The sequence below is a fragment of the Notamacropus eugenii genome, chromosome 2 (assembly GCF_028372415.1).
Source record: "Notamacropus eugenii isolate mMacEug1 chromosome 2, mMacEug1.pri_v2, whole genome shotgun sequence".
Lineage (NCBI taxonomy): Eukaryota > Metazoa > Chordata > Mammalia > Diprotodontia > Macropodidae > Notamacropus > Notamacropus eugenii.
This window is the reverse complement of record NC_092873.1, coordinates 535837925-535856040: the sequence shown is the minus strand read 5'-3', so window position 1 is coordinate 535856040 and position 18116 is coordinate 535837925. Positions and strand designations below refer to the sequence as shown.

At 42.4% G+C, this 18116-nt stretch overlaps 1 protein-coding gene across 1 annotated transcript in view; it reads right to left on the bottom strand.

Annotated features, from left to right (window-relative positions):
* The window catches only part of TNNI3K (TNNI3 interacting kinase), a 322872-nt gene that overhangs the window by 85344 nt on the left and 219412 nt on the right, over positions 1-18116 (bottom strand). The window contains 2 exon segments of the mRNA XM_072638208.1: positions 526-635; positions 17906-18062. Coding sequence (XP_072494309.1) covers positions 526-635; positions 17906-18062 — 267 coding nt within the window.

The window sequence follows — 18116 nt, the reverse complement described above, 5'->3', positions numbered from 1 at the left end:
GATTGATGGATTAAAGTTCTTCTGTGGAGTCTGGGTGAACCAGTCTTGAACCAAATGTCTCAACTGGAAATGCAGTTACATGAGATGTCATGGCATTCAGCACCTGCATCCTTAGTATATTGGAGGCATAACCACAGTGAAGCCATAGGTGGCTTATGGATCCTTAAGATCCTTAGGATCCTGAGACCGTTGGCTAAGCTAGAGACAACACAGATTGTTATTCAATCCAATCTTCTCATTTTACAGACAAGAAAAGCAGGGGCCAGGGAGGTCCAATATCCTGCCCACAGTCACACAGATGGTACGTAGCAGATCTGGGCCTTCTGGTTAGTTTTGAGAAACATTTCAACATCAGAGGGAAAAAATGGAATAAGCACACAACTCAATATCTCTAAAGCAATTAGAGGGTGAAGAGCAGAAGGCAAATCGCTCTGAAAATAGACACTTAGAGTAGACTTTGTGGCTCGATTGGAAACCGATTTCTGACCATGACACATTTTATACATGACCAAAAAAATGACTCACTTCAGGACATGCGTTCCAGCCTCTCATTAACAAAGACGAGATGGGTTTGGGAATGGAGTAGCCTATGGGAGGTCGGATGTGATGGTAAGCCATGTTGGCAGCTGCTGCAGCTGGAAACAAAACATACTTATCAACTTCAGGGAGCAAAACCATTTAATTTAAGAGAAAAAATATAAATAGATTAAAGAAATCAGTAGGCATTGATCTGTACAATACAGGCTGTGACTCAAAGACGCAGCTGCCATTTTGAAGGCTGAGAGCAAAGAGGTGGGTGAAGCAGATCCATGCCACAGAGATGTACTCTGCATGATTTGTTTAGGCCTCCCAGCAGGACCTGTGTGGCTGGGGCCCTTCTGTGAGCTGGAGGACTGAGCAGATCTTCCACATTTGTTAATTCAGTCCACACAAACAGAATTTTAAATGGTTACTCAATTCACAGAATTAGAAACTCAGATTTGGAGGAACCTCAGAGACTGTCCTGCCAACCACACCTGACAAAGAATACTTTCTTTAGCATCCCTGACAAATGATCATGGAAGATGATGAACCCAAGGGAGGTGAAGAGGTCAATTTGGACTTGATTTCATCATTGGCATTCTCATATTGTGATTGGTCAATACAAAGAGAAGAGTTTTAAGACTTTCTTCTTTTTTTACATTTTAGTATCATTCATCCTGTTAGTTCTTTGCTCTTGCCACTCAGTATGAGCTCATGCAAATCTTCACTGGCTTCTCTGAAACTTTTCTTATGGCATTAGGATGCCAGTTTATGGAACCATTCTCTGATCATTGAGGGACTTCTCTACTCCAACCAAAAGAGCTGCTTAAATGTTTGTACCCGTGAGTCCCTTTCTTTCTCTTCAGTCTCTTTGGTGTGTAAGCCTAGTAGTGCTATCAAAGGCTGTGAACAGTTTGGTGCCTTCAGGGAACAAGGTTCTCAATGAGTTCCAGAATGGAAAGACCACTTCCCAGCTCCATGGGGATTTAGAGTGCCTGCTTTCTGCCCTCTTTCTGACTTCTTTTCTTTCCTTTCTTTTTCTTTTCTTTCACCATTTGTGCCAAGCTGACAGGTATGAAGCAGGACCTCAGAGTTCTTTCAACGGGCATTCCTCTAGTCATTAGTGATTTGGAAATTCTTTTTCTTCTCCCATCTATTAATAGCTTGGGTTTCTTCCTCTGAGAGTTGTCTCTTTCATATCCTTTGGCTGCTGGTCTCTCGGGGAATTGCTCTTTCCTTTAGATCATGAATCTAACTATAAATCAGTTTCTTATATTGTGGGTGTCCCATCAGCCTTAGTGCAGTTTTAAGCAAATACATCTTAAAGCTATTTTTAACCATTTTAAAACCATTACATCTATTAAACTCGGACTAAGATTTCTACGATACATTCCAGTTAAAGTATCAGAGCTTCCTCAGAAAAATTTGCTCCATGTACCTTCTTAATGGCTTTCTTTCACACGTTAGCTGTGTTGATTTTGTTCAAACAAAAGCTTTTCAAATTAACGTCACCAACATCGTCTCTTTGAAATCTTGTGTCGTGGCATGCCATAGAACACAGAGCACTGGACCTCAGACAATTACTGCCTTGCACAAATCACTTCCTTCTTTCTGCCTCAGTTTCATTATCTCTATCATGGGAGCAATAATAATCACCTTCCCTGTAGGACTGTTGTGAGGATTAAATGCGATAACATCTGTACAGTGTTCGGCACACAGTAGGTGCGATCTAAGTGTTAGCTCTTGGGATAATGCCAGCATGGCCTTTGGCATGCTGGGGAGATGCTTTATGGACGATCTGTAGATCATGTAGCAGAGTCTCCCAGAGTAAAAGTCAGGGGGTGGAGGGACTGTGATATGCACTGGGAGAGGTGAGACTGGAAAGTCACTGAAACATGAAGCATTCAGTGTACAGTAGAGGCAGTCTTTGACTAGACTGTTCAAAGCAAACAAAAATGGTAGCTCTTCTCAGTAGATCATCTTTGCCACATTAAGTGGCAGGGGCTGCTTCATTTATGTTCTCCATCCTTAGCATGGGGTGAAGTGGATACAGTGCCAGCCCTGGAGCCAGGAGTACTTGAATTCAAATCCCACCTCAGAAACTTATGAGCTGTGTGACCCTGGGCAAGTCACTTAACCCTGGGTGCCTCAGTTTACCCATCTGTAAAATGAGCCAGAGAAAGAAATACCAAAGACATAACAAAGCATACCAAAATATAACCAAATTGTTCTAATATATTTGCTGAGAAAGCCCCAAATGGGAGTCACAGAGAGCTGGAATCAACAACAACAAAATTCTCAGCACCTGGCACATAGTAAGGTTTCATAAATGATAGCTGATAAGCTATTTCCCTGAACCCCTGAAACAAGAGAGAGACTGCAGAAGGGAGGTAATGGGTGTGTGTCTATGCCTCTTCCACTTTCATTCAGGGTTACAACTGTACTGTCTATACTTAACATCCACTTTGAAACTGAGGTCAATTAATCTAATGGGTGAACGTCTGATGATTCAGTAACACAGATCTAGTAGAGGTTGCATATTTGGCAGAATGCGTTGACCCTTTGTCCTTTCCCTCTAGCGGTATATTTGAGGAGCTTGGATGCAACATTAAAGTTTTCCCTGACTACCTCATAACTAAACACCTGGGCACAGGGCAGGGATGAGAGTGGGCGACTGTGGCCCAGATGTGCTCATGGTGGCCATTGCCTTGGGACTTCTGTTTAGCTACAAGGTACAACCCAGAAAGCACTAGATTATAAGCACATTTAGAGTACTCATATCCAGGCAAATCCCTTGCCAATGAGTTCAAGCACCTCTGTAAGTGTACCTCATTTTCAGGTGTTGATCACGCCCCCATGTAGATAGTTCACATATGCTGTAGTATCAACCACATCAAGGTGTTTGCTTCTTGGAGTATTATTGGGGGATTTGGTTCAGATTGAATGATAATTAATTATTCATTATTCATAATGGATTGCATGAGCCCTTGGCTTCTCCATCTGCCTCCTGTTCTCCCCAGATCTTGGCAATGGCGCTGCTCATTAGCACTTCCAACAGAAAGTGGGCAACAGAAATTCCAATTTGTCACCTTCAGGTGTCATTTCCTCACCAATAAGTTCTAGTGCCATGACTCAGTGTCAGAAGGCTTTCCTAGCTTAATAGGGCCAGCACCAAGAGCCCCCATCTGTCTGCCAGTCAGATTTCTGTGGTGTTAGCAAGTTTAAAATAGGTGATACAACTCACATTAGCACTGAACTCCATGTTTATAAATATATATAGGGAAGCTAGTTGCCTAAGAGAGAATTGGAATAAATTAAATAGAATCAAGTTAACAAAAAGTGAGTGTTTAGCATTATGGAATGACAGAATCTTTGATTTGGAAGAAAGAGACTTCTGGGTGTGATACAGAAATATTCTCTACTGTGTTCCAAATGTTTCTTTAATGATTAATGATATGGAGCATTTTTCATATGTTTGTAGATGGCTTGAATTTCTTCCTCTGAAAACTGCATATTTCTATCCTTTGACCATTTATTTATCAATTGTAGCATGGCTCTTATCTCATAAATTTGACCCAGTTTCCTATATACCTTAGAATTTTAGAACAGGTCATTAGGGCAATGGCTGGCAATCATCTAATGAACTAGAGAAACAGTGATTAGAAAAGCCAGCATGGCTCCATCAAGGATGGATCATGTTAGAGTAACCTCATTTTTGTTCTTATGGGCTTATTCAATGAGCACATGAGGATATAGATTACCTAGCAAAGTTTTCAATAAAATACCTCATGGTTCTTATGGAGGAGATGGCCTCATTGGATGGATTCAGAGTTGGTTAGATGACTAGAGTAAAAGAGTAGTTGTTAAATATTTAATACCCGTGTGGCAAGAGGTCTCCAGTGAAGTGCCTTCTGGATCTCAGCTTGGGCCTGAGCTGTTTAATATTCCATCAGTGACTTAGAAAAAAGGCATAGATGATAAGCTTATCAAATCCGCAGATATGGCAAAGCTCCAAGGGATAGCTAACACAATGGATGACATTGTCAAGATCCAAAAGGACCTTGACCGGGTAGAATCTGGTGCTGAATCCAAAAAGAATGTGAAAACCCACTGGGGACACATCTAAAGCCTGGCACTTGTGCCCCTAGACCAACTTCATAAATATAAAGTGGGGGGATTGACTGTTCTGTTGTTGTCATTCAGCCATTTCAGTCATGTCTGACTCCTCAGGGCCCCATTTATGGTTTTCTCAGCAGAGATACTGAAGTGCTTTCCCATTTCCTTCCCCAGTTCATTTTACAGATAAGGAAACTGAGGCAAATAGGGCTAAGTGACTTGCCCAGGGTCATACAGCTAGTAAGTGTCTGAGGCTGGATTTGAACTCAGGGCTTCCCAATTCTAGGTCAGGTTCTCTATCTACTGTCGGTTGTTGTTTTTACAGGAGGGAAAAAAATGAATATCTGAAAGTTATAGTAGACTACAAGCTTTCTTTTCAGGTATAATCTAAATAAATCCTCTCTGGGGTCTTCCAGATGTCAAATTCTACTATTCTGTGAGTCTGAGATCATGATTACCAGCCGTGGAAATGAACTAGATGAATGAGAGCTTTGAAAATGATACTGGCCAGATTCTGTTAGGGACAATCCAACCCATACATGGAAGGTTCACAGAGTCTGACATGCCAGAAAGGGGTAGAGCAGCTTCTTAAGCATCTGGCTGGAGGGAGGACCAGGAGTTCAGACTGCCATGATATTTTGGAACCATTTCCAGTTGGAAGTCAAGCCTCTCTTGGTCTCCACAAATTCTCTGTCTTGGCCTGGCCATCTGGGGCCACACAAAGCAAGACTAATTCCTTCTCCACACGATGGATCTCCAAGCACTTGGAGGCAGCTGCAATGAGCCTCCTGAGCCTTCTGTTCTCCAGGCTAAACAGCCCCCTCTTCTTCAGCTGATCCTCACCTGACCTAGACTCAACACTCATCATTCTTCTAGATGCCTTTCTCTGGACAATCCAGACCAAAACCATGGCCCCCAAGGGAATATAATGGGCCAAATGAGGTCTGGAGAACACTGTCCATTGTAGATGATCACCTTTCTACTCCTGACAACTATGCCTGTCTTAATGCCACTAGTGGTGCAGTGGATAGAGAACTGGGTCCAGATTCAGGAAGTCCTGAGTGCATATCTGGCCCCAGATACTCTCTGTGTCAACCTGGACAAGTCATTTGACTTCTGCATCAGTTTACTCATATACAAAATGAGGACAATAGCACATCTACCTCCCAGGGTCATTGTGAGGAACAGATAACATTTTATTAAAAAAGCTTAACACAGTTCAGAGCACATAGTAGGACTATAGAAATGCTTTTCCCCCAATGAGATGTGGAACTCTTTCCCAACTCATTTCTACCTCCTTGATTCCCTGGTCTTCCATCTGTCAGCAGCCTTTCCTAGTCCTCCTTGACCTTAGCACCTTCCCTTGTAGACTTGCTCCAATTTATTCACGTTCATGCTGTCTCCCCTCATTAGACTGTGAGTTATTTGAGAGTGGGGGCCTAGTCCTCCTGTATTCTCAGGACCTAGCACAATGTCGGGCACATAGTAGGCACTTAAAAATGAGAGTGGACTGACTGAGATAAGCATGATTTTTTCAAAGGCGTGCACGTTCCATCTTTCTGTGTTGTTTTGTTGCCATATTTATCTGCTGACGAATCTCTGCTGTGTATATAGTCAAGGACGTATTTTTCTTCTCTTTTCACAAATGCCCTTGGAAATCTTTAGGTTTTCAGACCTCCCTTATTATGGAGGTTACAATGCTTTAATAATTTTAGGCTTCACTTTTATCAGCTTCAAAGCAGGCTGAGCGCCCTGGTAAATAGTGATTCTTTGCTCTGGTTATGAGACAGGTTTTTTTTCTTTTCAGACTTGAGATAGAGCATGTGGTGTACTGTAAATAAAAGCAGCCAATTCTTCTTTGGCTTAATTGTTTAAAGGAAGCAAAACAAATTTCAGTTTTCTTATATTGAAATAACATATGAATTGTGCTTTGCATTTCTAGAAGTAGGTTACCTATGTTTTAAAATTGTTGTATTATCTTTAAATATTTTTGGAAATCTACCCTAAAATTTTTCTGGCTTTATCATCCAAACTCTGGCAATTTGTCCTTTGATGTGACCATACTTGCAATTTCTTACCGTGTAATATTTCTAAGAACCCTGTTTAAAGCAAGGTGATGATGGCCAGCCCTGTTTTTTGGCAGGGTAGGGAGGTGGATTTATCTGAAGCATAAAAAATTCTACTCCAATCCCTGATTTTAACTCAATGTGAATTTTAGCATTCCATTTAATGTTCCTTTTAAAAAACACATTCTAGTATTCTGCTTCCTAATCGAACTTATCAGTCTACTCCTTTTCATGGGTAAGATCATCCCATTCACATTCATAGTTATAATTGTTAGGTTATGTCTGCATTTTTTATTTCTCATTTAAGCTCTTCCTTAATCCTTTCATTCAATCTAGGAATCTTCCTGGTTAATTCATGCTCGGTGTGTGTGTGTGTGTGTGCGTGCGTGCGCGTGTGTGTGTGCATGAAGTTCTACACATAATTATTTCAGAATTATTATATCCTTTGGATTTTTTTTCCTGGAGCTCTTTCAGCCCATAGTATTCTTTCTATATTGTGGCTACACCAAGGTCTTGCCTTGCACTGCAATCAAGTGGGATAGTATTATGCAGGGGTTGGGGGGTAGGCCCTATGCCCCCTTATTGACTGTACTCAACTCCCTCCTGGCTGGCTGGCTGGGCTTTAGTCCCACCTTCCATAAGGTAGTTTCTAGGCAAGAGGAAACCTGAGGCAGGCCTTGGTTTCTTCCCACAGATCAAAACTTTGTCTTGCTTCTTGGAGCTGACCATGGTATTGGAATCAAGACCTATGACTGGCATAGTCTGCACTATTCTCTGTCTCCTGCAGCATCCCTTGGCCTCTTTTAAAATTGTCTCACTGTCTTTCTTTCTGTGATTACCTACTAGAAACCTGTTGTTTTGGGCCTTGGTCCTTGGAGCTACCTGATAGGTAGACAGAGTGTTACCAGACCCTTAGCTAGGTAGGTCTTAGCCCATTTCCTTGTGCAGTCCTCCAAAAGGTACCCAGAGACCCACAGTGTTAGGTCACAGCCCCTAAAGTTGTTCTGTTACAGATAGCAGTCATTTCAGGACCATCTCCTAAGGTAATCTGAAATCTCCTGTCATGCTGGCCCTGTATCATTTCCCTTGCAGTCACCAGAAGGCCTCAACTCCTTGAGAAATGGGACATAAGTTTTATTTTTTGCCTTTCTTGGCATGGCAGCTGGCATTATTATGTAAGGCACTTGCTGGGTGCTTAATAAATGCTTGCTGACTGACTGTTCTCTTGCTGAGAACATTTGCAGTCCTTAGCCCCATCAAAACTAGAATCAGGTATGGCTTCATCAATACAAATGACCCTCTGAGAGGCAAGGGCTCTGGGGGTGATGTTCTTACAGGTAAAATGAGGGGGTTGTCTAGATTAGAGGTCCCTGAGGAGGGAAGTGAGTGGTACTGTGGACACAGCACTGTACCAGGAGTCAGGAAGACTAGAACTGAAACCTGGCCTCAGACACTTTCTAGTCATATGACCTTGGCCAATCACTTAACTACTATCTGCCTCAGTTTCCTCACCTCTAAAATGGGAATAGTAATTGCACCACCTCCCAGGGTTGTTTGGAGGAGCAAATAAGATAATCTTTGTAAAGTACTCAGCACATAGTAGGTGCCTTACAAATGCCTGTTCTCTCCTTCTCACTTCCCATGCCAGTTTCCTTCCCTGGATGTGTTTTCCTAAACAGTTCCAAAGGACCTCAATTGTCAAAGGTGCAGCACTCTGGGATTCCCATCTCTGGATTCTACTTCTTTCTGCTTTAGTAAAACTGGAATGGTGCACATGGACAGAGCCCTGGTTGAAGTGTGTTGGAACACAAAGGGCAGCTGGGGAAAGCCCTGGGGATTTTATTTCTGAGGCTTCAGAGGCCAGCAGCTCTGCAAGGCTCCGAAGGGCACCCAAAGCGAGGGAGGTGTGAAGGGCATCTTGCTTCCCCAACATATACAAGGATTTGGCTGCCACTGCCTAGAGACCAAATTAGCACAGTCCTTCCTTTGTCTGACTGCCTGAGGCCACATCCCAGCTCAGGTTGCCTGATTCCAAGTCAGATGCTTTCCCCTACCTGCCCACAGCGTCTATCCCTCCTTTATTTACTAAGTGCCAGGTTCTCTGTGGTTGGAGGATCCCTGGGCCCTGTTTTGGTTCAGTCTTTGTAAACTCTGCGTCTATACTTATTGGAGACATTAGGCTAGGGCTTCTTTCTGGTTTATGAATCAAGATCATAATTGTATCCTGGAAGGAATTTAGTTGGATCTCTTCTTCTCCTGATTTTACAAACAGTTTGTTTAACATTGGCATTAAGCGTTCTTCAAATGCTTGCTAGAATCTGCCTGTAAATCTGCCTGGTCCTTGTTTGGTTTTTGTATTTTACTTTTTGTTTTTTGTTTCTTTTTAAATTTTTCCTTCTGGCATTTAATCTATGGCTCATTCAATTTCTTTTTCTGAAACAGGGTGATCTACATTCTCTATTTCTTTTTTCTTTTAACATGAGAATTTTGTGTTTTTGTAAATATTAATCCAGAAGCTAGGTGGCACAGTGACTAGAGCACTGGACTGGAAATGCCAAACCACTCCAGTGTCTTTCCAAGAAAACCGCAAGTGGGGTCATAGGTGTTCTTTGCATAAGAAGCGAAGGAGTAACTGGGAGTCTGATCATCCAACTCCCTTCTTGTCCCATTGAGCTTAAAGATGGTCATACTGGCCTGGACTGGGAATATCCTGGCTGTGTCATTTTATCTGAGGCTACAATGATCCCAGTATATCCTGTATATACTGTATACCCTGTATCTCTTCCCTGGTTCCCCTCTTCCTTCTGGTCGCCTGCCTCCCAGCACCCCAATTGTCTAACCTGAAGGTAAAATGTGCCCATAACAAAGGGTGTATGGCTTAACAGCATTTACTGGTTTGCTTCTTCTGTAGAAATCTCCAAGTTCCCCTCAAAAGCTGCTGAAATGTTCTAGAGCAGTAGGTTAAATGCAACTTCCATTTAATTTTAAATTATCAAGAAAATATGGCTAGGTTTGGATGCAGTGAAAGCTGGGCATTGTCTACAGTCTATCAGGCCCAACTTGGCCCAAGGCTTTTGGGATCTCTGCATTGAAGGTGATATAGTTTGACATAGAGGAAAGAGTGTGGCCTGGGCTGAGGAGACTTGCTCTCATTCATCAAGCTCTTTGAGGTTTAAAGTTCATAATATTTCTGTGATAGATTCTCTTTGGCTGTTCTCTCTTGGTTTGACTCTTTTGTGGATCCCTATGACAAAGGCACTATATGAGTGGGCCTTGGGCCCCTTCCCTCTGAGGCCAACATATCCTTGGGAAATGGGCTATGTACCTCTGCCTTGAGCTTGTTCTTCTGTATTGAGGGGAAGGAATTAGATATTCCAACTTCTTGACTTTCAAAAGGTCAGGAAGGTAGCCCCTGGGGGTCCTAGCATGCCAGTGTTGGCTGGATTTTGCACCTAGTCCAGCCAACTGGACTGAGGAATGAACTGAGAAACAAGAAATGACCTTCACAAGTGACATTTGGGACCCAGTCCAGTGTTAGCTGAGGCAAGATTCATCCGGTAGTCATACCATATTTGGAATGACCTTGGTGAACCAATAAACTCCATGTGGAAACTGTGCTAAGGCTCCATGTACTTTCCCCAGAGAGTGAGGTGGAAGAGGGGAGAGAATGTGTCCCTGAGGCTTTGGGGGAGTGTACAAGGAGGTTTACACGTATGTTCTTGCTCTAATCTCAGAGTAAGCATCCCTTATGCACAGCACACACTGTTGCTATGATATAGAAAGGTGAATCTTGGGTATCTCTCAACCACCCTGGGCCTCCGTTGCCTCATAGTAGAAAAAGCACTGATTTTGGCTTTAGAAGACCAGGTCTCAATACCATTTTACCAGGTGTGTGATTTTGGCCGAGTTATTTAACTCATCCAGATGGCAAGCTCCCTGGTGCAGGGGCTACCTTTGCCTCTTTGAGTCTTTCCAGTGCTTAGCATAGTGTCTGTTATACAGTTAGTACCTAATCAGTGTATCTGACTGAGCCTCCCTTTCATCTTCAGCAGAATGAAGGAGGCTGATAAGGTGATCTCTAAGGACCTTTCTGGCTGTGAATTCAATGACCTGTGCATGACCTTTCGGAGCCTCTGTTTACTGATTAAAAACAAAACAAAACCAAACCCGTAAGGATCTCGGTGTTTCAATGGATTTGGTGAGAATGTTTTAGCAAGGGAAAGGAAAAGAAAGGCAGGGATGCGAATAAGAATTTCTAAAGCGCCTACTATGTGTCAGACCCTGTGGCAAGAGCTTTAAAGATAGAATCTCAACCAACTTGTGTGATGGAGGCACAGAGCAGTAGGAAGATTAAAGGGCACCAGATTTGGAATCACCTGTCCGGAGGGGAGAGGCATTAAGCAAGCACCACCGTGTGCCGGCACTGTGCTAATGCTTTAAAAGTAGGATCTCATCTGAGTTCACATCCCGATGAATCGTGTCCCCACCTCCTCAGTCCTCTGATTCTGTTTAGGGCCCCTTCTTGCTCTCATTCTATGATTGGATGAGTCAGTCACAAACATCCATAAAGTACCACCACGCTCCAGACCCTGGGCTAGCTGCTTGGGATTCAAAGACACATTTGAGAGAAGGGCAGTACAAATGTGGACAGCCTCGTTCTCTAACCATCCAATCAAACCATAATGTTGTCAACGTGCATTGTCCTTTCACTGGTGTCTGTCAACCCATCCATGTCTGCCCAGCTCAGTCTGCATCCCATAAACTCTATAGGAGTCACCATCAGGACTCAGAACTTTATCGTTTCCACTTATGTGGTCTAGACACACAATCATCATATGTGTTATTTTCCTTTCTCTGCATCATTCCATGTCTTCCCAAGATTCTTGACTTAGAATCACCTTAATTTATTATTTTCATCATTTCTTACAGAGCAATGATATCCATTGCATTCAGATACCTACAACTGGTTTTTCCATTCTCTATTATGGGGAATTCTACTTTGTTTCTAGTTCTTTGCTTTGAAAAAAGGCACTGTTACGATGATTTTCCTTTCTATGAGTCTTTCTTTCTGTTGTTGATCAACTAGCATTGGAATGTCTAGATCAAGGGGCAGAAACATTTTTTTTAATTTCCCTGATAAAAATAACAAATTGTTTTCCATAGTGACTGGATCAATTCATGGCTCCATGAACCATGAATTAGTGTGCCAGTCTTTCCTTAACCCCTCCAACATTGACTCTTCTTGTTATTGTCAGCAAAGTTTTTTAATGACCCTAAGGTTTTTCAAAAGATGTTGATCTCATTGGTCTCTCCTAGGTTAAAGACTCTATGATTCTGTTCTTAGAAGATCTTTAATCATCAGAATGATCTAGAACTAAAGAAAATGTCCCAAGAGATTTATTGAAAGAGTGTGACAGTGGGTAAGGGAGGTAACAGCTAAGAAGCACACTAGATAATGTGTTGGGCCTGGAGTTAGGAAGACTCATTTTCTTGAGTTCAAATCTGGCTTCAGACACTTACTAGCTGTGTGACTCTTGCCAAGTCACTTCACCCTATTTGTCTCAGTTTCCTCATCTGTAAAATGAACTGGAGGAAAAAATGGCAAAACATTTCAATATATCTGCTAAGTAAATACCAAATGAGGTCATGAAGAGTTGGAAACACCGAAGAAAAAACCTAAGAAAATGACTGAACACTGTGTGGGAAAACAGTTTGAGAGTATTTTCTTCTGTTTTGGCCTGAAACCTGTTCTTTGCAGGTGGAATAATTCACTTTGTGTACAAAAACAAAGAAAAGTGTCTTAAGTTGTTGCAAATTAGTGAGCTGCAGATTGTCTCCTCTCTCATCTCCCCAACTAGCAAAATCAAATTTGATCATTGTCAAGAGCATGACAATGCAGCTCTCAATAATGAACTTAATTAGTTACACCCTACTTACAGATAAATTGGTCTTGGATTCGGAGTTCCAAAAATAAACCATCATTAGATCTGTTAGGGGTTATATATAAAATGAAATCTAGGCATACATTTTTAAAATTGGAATGCTAGAGAAAGTGAGCTGTTTTGCATGTGTTTGTCAGTTCTGACTAAGATAAAATTGCCAGACTGTTTCTCTAATTGTGTTTATGTATACAGTGATTTTTTAAAAGAGAAATAACATAATTAATCCAAGTACATTCTTTTTCATAGTCAGAGGTGCCTGGTGCATTCTCCTTTGCTAGCCAGAGCATTCTGGAAACTAACACTTTTCCGTGAAGTATCACCAGAGTATGATCTATAGCATCTGAGAGCACCATGGAGAGACTGATGGAAGAATTACTTAATGACTGTTTTAAATCTCCTCTCTCGATGCTGGCTTTACCAGAGGGAGGGATGAATGAAGGTGGACTACCGCCTGCTCTTTTTGTGCAGGGGATCTTTATGAAAGCATCATCAGCATGATGGCCTCCACTCTTCTAGGCTTCTGCATTGTGACTGGTCAGCTCCTTCCTTGCCTTCCCTTTCTCAGACCTCAGCAGAATTGTTACATCCTGATATGTATGTAAGCTGTAGGTGAAGTTTGGGACAATTTTGTCAATACCCCCTTGTGTGGCCACATTTCAAGTCCCAAAGCCTATGGGATGAGAAGATGCTAGCTAGCATTTAGAGTAAGATAGGAATTGAGGTATCATCTAATTTAGGCTAAGTCCCTCACTTAACATGTATGGAAACTGAAGCAACTCATTCAAAGTCACATAGGAAAAAAAGATAGAACCAAGTTTCAAGTTCTGGTCATTTGACTACAATGCCCAATATAGGACTCTGAGGAATTGTATAAAGCAGTTTTATATAGCCATTTCACAGAAAATAAAGTTTAGACAGGTATCAGCTAAGGAGTTGTTTAGAAGACCACTGTGATGTCATCTATGGCTCAAAATGAATTTTGAGGAGTTTCTTTCTCTTGATTAGAGATGCTACCATGCTTTCTTTTAATAGTGTCACTTATTTTAATTTTTTATAAAGAATAATCTACAAAAGCATAGAGGATATTTTTAATCCAAGTAGACAAACGAATATGACAAAAGTATGAGATGTTAACGTGTAGGCTTTGCCTAACAATAGTTTACAACATTGCAATTATACAACTGACTGAAAAGAGGAGAAAATATAAGATTTCCATTATACTGTCTTTACTGATGTTAAAATTTATTATCCGTCATGCAAAATGCAGTCTTAAAGACTTCTTCAACAAAGTATCATCCACATAAGTCAAAATCACATTAGCTTCCTTGAAAGGTGCAGCAATGTACGTAGGTAAATAGGTTCATCAGATCCCTACTACCACCGCACACAGAACAGAAACAAACGCGTAAATAAAGAAAAAAAACAGAGAGATAGATGGTCACGCAAGGTGTTTCTCATTGTTATGACGCATGTCCATCAGTGTTCCAACCAATGGATTTCACATCTGGGATCTCATCTCCCCCAGGTATTCTTGTCCACAGGGAATATTTCTCTAATTGCATAAAAGTCCACCTTTCAGAGTTCCCTACATAAGATTCATATGCCTCAAAAGAGTATAACTTTTTTATCCACACAGAAAAAAACTCACCAAGCTAAAAAATGCTTACTCTCTGAACTACCGTAAGGAACTTAATGAACAACCCACAGAGTCGGGCCATAACAGACTTTGAAACGGCTCCTGTGTGTGTCACAAGAGAGTAACAAGTTATTTTAGCTATCCTTTTAGCCACAAAGCTACCCAGATCTTCCTGGACCATAAATGGAGTTGATTAATTAAGTCCTAGTCTCCTAAAAATGCTCAAACATCCTCATCCACCTAATAGACTTCTCTGTGTGCTGGAATGTTCATCTTTTCTGGATAGGGATGGATATCACTCATGGAACCTGGATCTTATATAAGTTCTTTATCATCTAATCCTTCAATAAAGGTCTTTGGCTTCTCAGTAGAGTCAAATTCCTTTGAGAAAGAGTGCCTTCCCTCATTTCTTTCCATACGGTTGAATAGAATCCTTCTCACTCTGCTAGGGGCTAAGAAGTACATGAGAATTTGTGTCCAAATGTTGTAAACAAACCCATTGTAGTCCCAGGGTTTCATACGGAGTCAGTTGGGCAATAAGCATATTTTAAGTGCTTGCTATATGCCAAGTCCAGTGGTAAAAGTTGACCAGTAGGCCAGGATCCCAGGACATGATGGTCCAGGTTATTCACATCCCTCTCCGTGGTCCACTGCTCATCTGGAAACACCATTTTGCTGGATGATTTTGATGACTTCCTTGACAGAGGGAGAAGAAACCTCTTGTTGTCTCCTGAGTTGAGTGGCATGCTTACATGGGGATGGAATGGAGCTTCCCCACCTCCTCTTGTCTGGCTGCTGTTCCAAGATCTCTTGTGCCTTAATCTGCAGTTGACCTTTATTTGCATTTGCCGTAACATGACCTTCATTCAGCACCATGACTGGCTCCAGTTGTGCCTGCATGTTGTACTCACTGCAGTAGAGTTTGAATGCTTGGCATTTTAGCTCAAGGAAGGACCTCAGTGCCCAGTACCTTATCTTGCCAGGTGATCTTCAGAATCTTCCTGTAAGTGCTTCATCAAGGTTTCTTCCTTCACCTTCACCAGCTAGATAATGTCGTGTATGGAGCGCTGGGTCTGGAGGCCAGAAGAGCTCAGTTCAAATCCAACCTCAGACATTTGATAGCTGTGTGCATCTGGGCAAATAATTTCTGTTTGCCTTAGTTTCCTCAACTGGCTCATCTTGGTTGAGTTACTTCCCTTCTTGCCATCTGTAACTTTGTTTTGCTCTCCGTAAAATGTAGGTGTTGGATTAAATGTGAATAGTCAAAGGCCCTATGAGGTTCCCTCTTTCTCTAAATGAGAACTGCACAACTGGCACTACCATGCTGTCACTAGTAGCTGCCGATATTTATATTAATTATAATACTGACACAGTAGATGAAATACTTGACTCGACATTATGATGAAAAGAAGGCAAGTCACTTCAACTGTCCTAGGAGACTCTGTAAGACTGTAAGTGTGCTTGGAGATCTGCCTTGGAGGGGGTCAAGCTGGGAGTGGGGAGGTATTCAACAGGAGTTCCTTATAGTCAAGGAAATCTCAGGTCTAGTCTGATCAACAATGACAAAAACTGAACCTGAGAGATAGAACAGCATGGAAAACGGAATCAAATGTTTGCCCTGGAGTTGAAAAGACCTGGGTTCAAATCCCAAGTCTAGCGCTAACTCCATGTATGATATTGGCTCAGTCACTTCACCATTTGGGGACTCAGTCTCTTCTATTAAATGAAAGGGTTGGACCAGAAGACCTAAGGCCACTTCTAACCTTAAACCTATGATCAGTCCATGAACAAACAATGATTAAGTCTCCCTTATGTGTCAGGCACTGGGCTAAATGCTGAGGAGGCAAAGAAGCCGAAGCAGCCCCTTCCCTGCAGAGGTTTCCATTCACAGGAAGGTTGAAGGGATTGCAAGCTCCTTCCCCATGACAGTCACCCTCTAATGTAACTGAGGCATCACATTTCACAACCAACAATACAATGATGTCAAGGCAAACATCTGGAATTCGAGCGTATGATAATGTTCATGCAAAACTGCACAAGGTCACCAATCAAAATGCTCAACAGCCAGTCCCCACAGATTTCCAGAAGGTTCATGGAAATGGGGCCCAATAGAATCCATGTGCTTTTCCTGTATTTAAAATCATAAAGCGTCCTTCAAATAGATGGTAAGAGCACAGGAGCACTGAGCACATGTCCAGCTTCAGACACTAGCTGGGTGTGTGACCCTGGGCAAGTGTCTTAACCTGTACTTGGGTTTTCTCATCTATATAATGGGAATACCTACATACCTACCTCTCTTAGTTGTTATGAGGATACAATAAATTAGCGAATTTAAGGATTCTGCACGTCTGAGAGCTCTGTGTAAATAATAGCGGTTATTGTGATCAGCGTTGCCCAGCTGACCCACAGAAGCAAAGGCAGCCAGCAATGGCCAAGGAAGGTTCTTTGGGGCGGCTCTGGGTCATCCATCACTTTGAATGGGCTGAAGTGTGTTGGGAAGCAGGCACAGACTGGTATCAAAAGGGATTGCTGGGGTAGCCTGGCAGGGGACCAAGAAAGAAAGGTCTAGACAGAGACCCAGGTCTGCACCACTCAGGGGCTGTGATGTTGCACGTACATCAGCAGCACTGATAGTTGGTATTCACATAGAACTCTAGCACTGGTCAATGGCTTTCAGTATGTCATCTCCTTTAATTCCCACAACAGTCTTGTGAATGAGACAGGGTCTCTTAAGGTTCTGATGAGGAAAAAAACTGGCTGTGGTGGGGTTTGAATTCAGGACTTTCCCGCCCCAAGCTTGAAGCTCTATCCACTCTATGGCCTAATTGCCCCCTTCAGAAGGGGGATTGAAGTCAGAAGAGCTGTGTTCAAAACCTGGCTTTGCCACTGATTGGCTCCATGACTTTGGACAAACGACAATGAAGGAGCTTGGTATAGATGCTCTTTGTGACTCAACGCTCCCTTTCTACTTTGTTTCCCATGACTATCCTTGGAGTTGTCAGAAGCGGCTACATTATAGTAAGAAACCTCGAAAAGCATTTTTACATTTGATCCTTCCTGCCACCCCTGACTCCAATCCAACACAAACCAACAACAACCATACACATCACAAGTCTTGCTACCAATAATGAATATGACAAACGTTGTCCAAACCTGTAGTAATCCTCACTCTGACAACACATTCACTGATTGTATTTACCTGGATTGACCACAAATGTTGGACTGGGGGATGGAAAGGGCATCTCCTATGACTCAAAATAAATCCCAGTAAAAGGAAGACAAGACAATGGAGTTACAGAGCTGGAGGGGCAGGACACTGAAATCTGGCAACTTGCCCAGGTCACACATATAGTAAAGCGACAGAGCTGAGATCTGAATCCACTTCTGGTGACTCCAAACACAGTGCTGCTTCCACTGTCCCAGCCTGGGTCCTACCAGCTGGAGACATGATTCACAATGAAGTTCACCTAGAGACTTCCTTCAGTGGCCCAGGGAGAGAATCCCAGCTTATTTGCTTACTTTCCATCTCCCCATCCCCTTGAGACTAAGTATTTATTTGGGGGGGCATAAGGGGCAGAGGGCTGGTTCTCAACAGCCTGATCACACAGTGAACTTGGGGGCACACAGAAAGCCTTTGACGGGCTTACCTGGCTTGAGATGAGCAAACGGGATTTCCCCAGTGAGCAGCTCCCACAAACACAGGGCATAGCTGAACACATCTGCTTTGATGGTGTACCGTGTGCACTGAGTGAAGACTTCAGGAGCCATCCAGCGGAGGTTCTGTACAGCAAAGACATGTGTAATGCCTTCCCCCCTACTCAGCCCTTCTCCTGG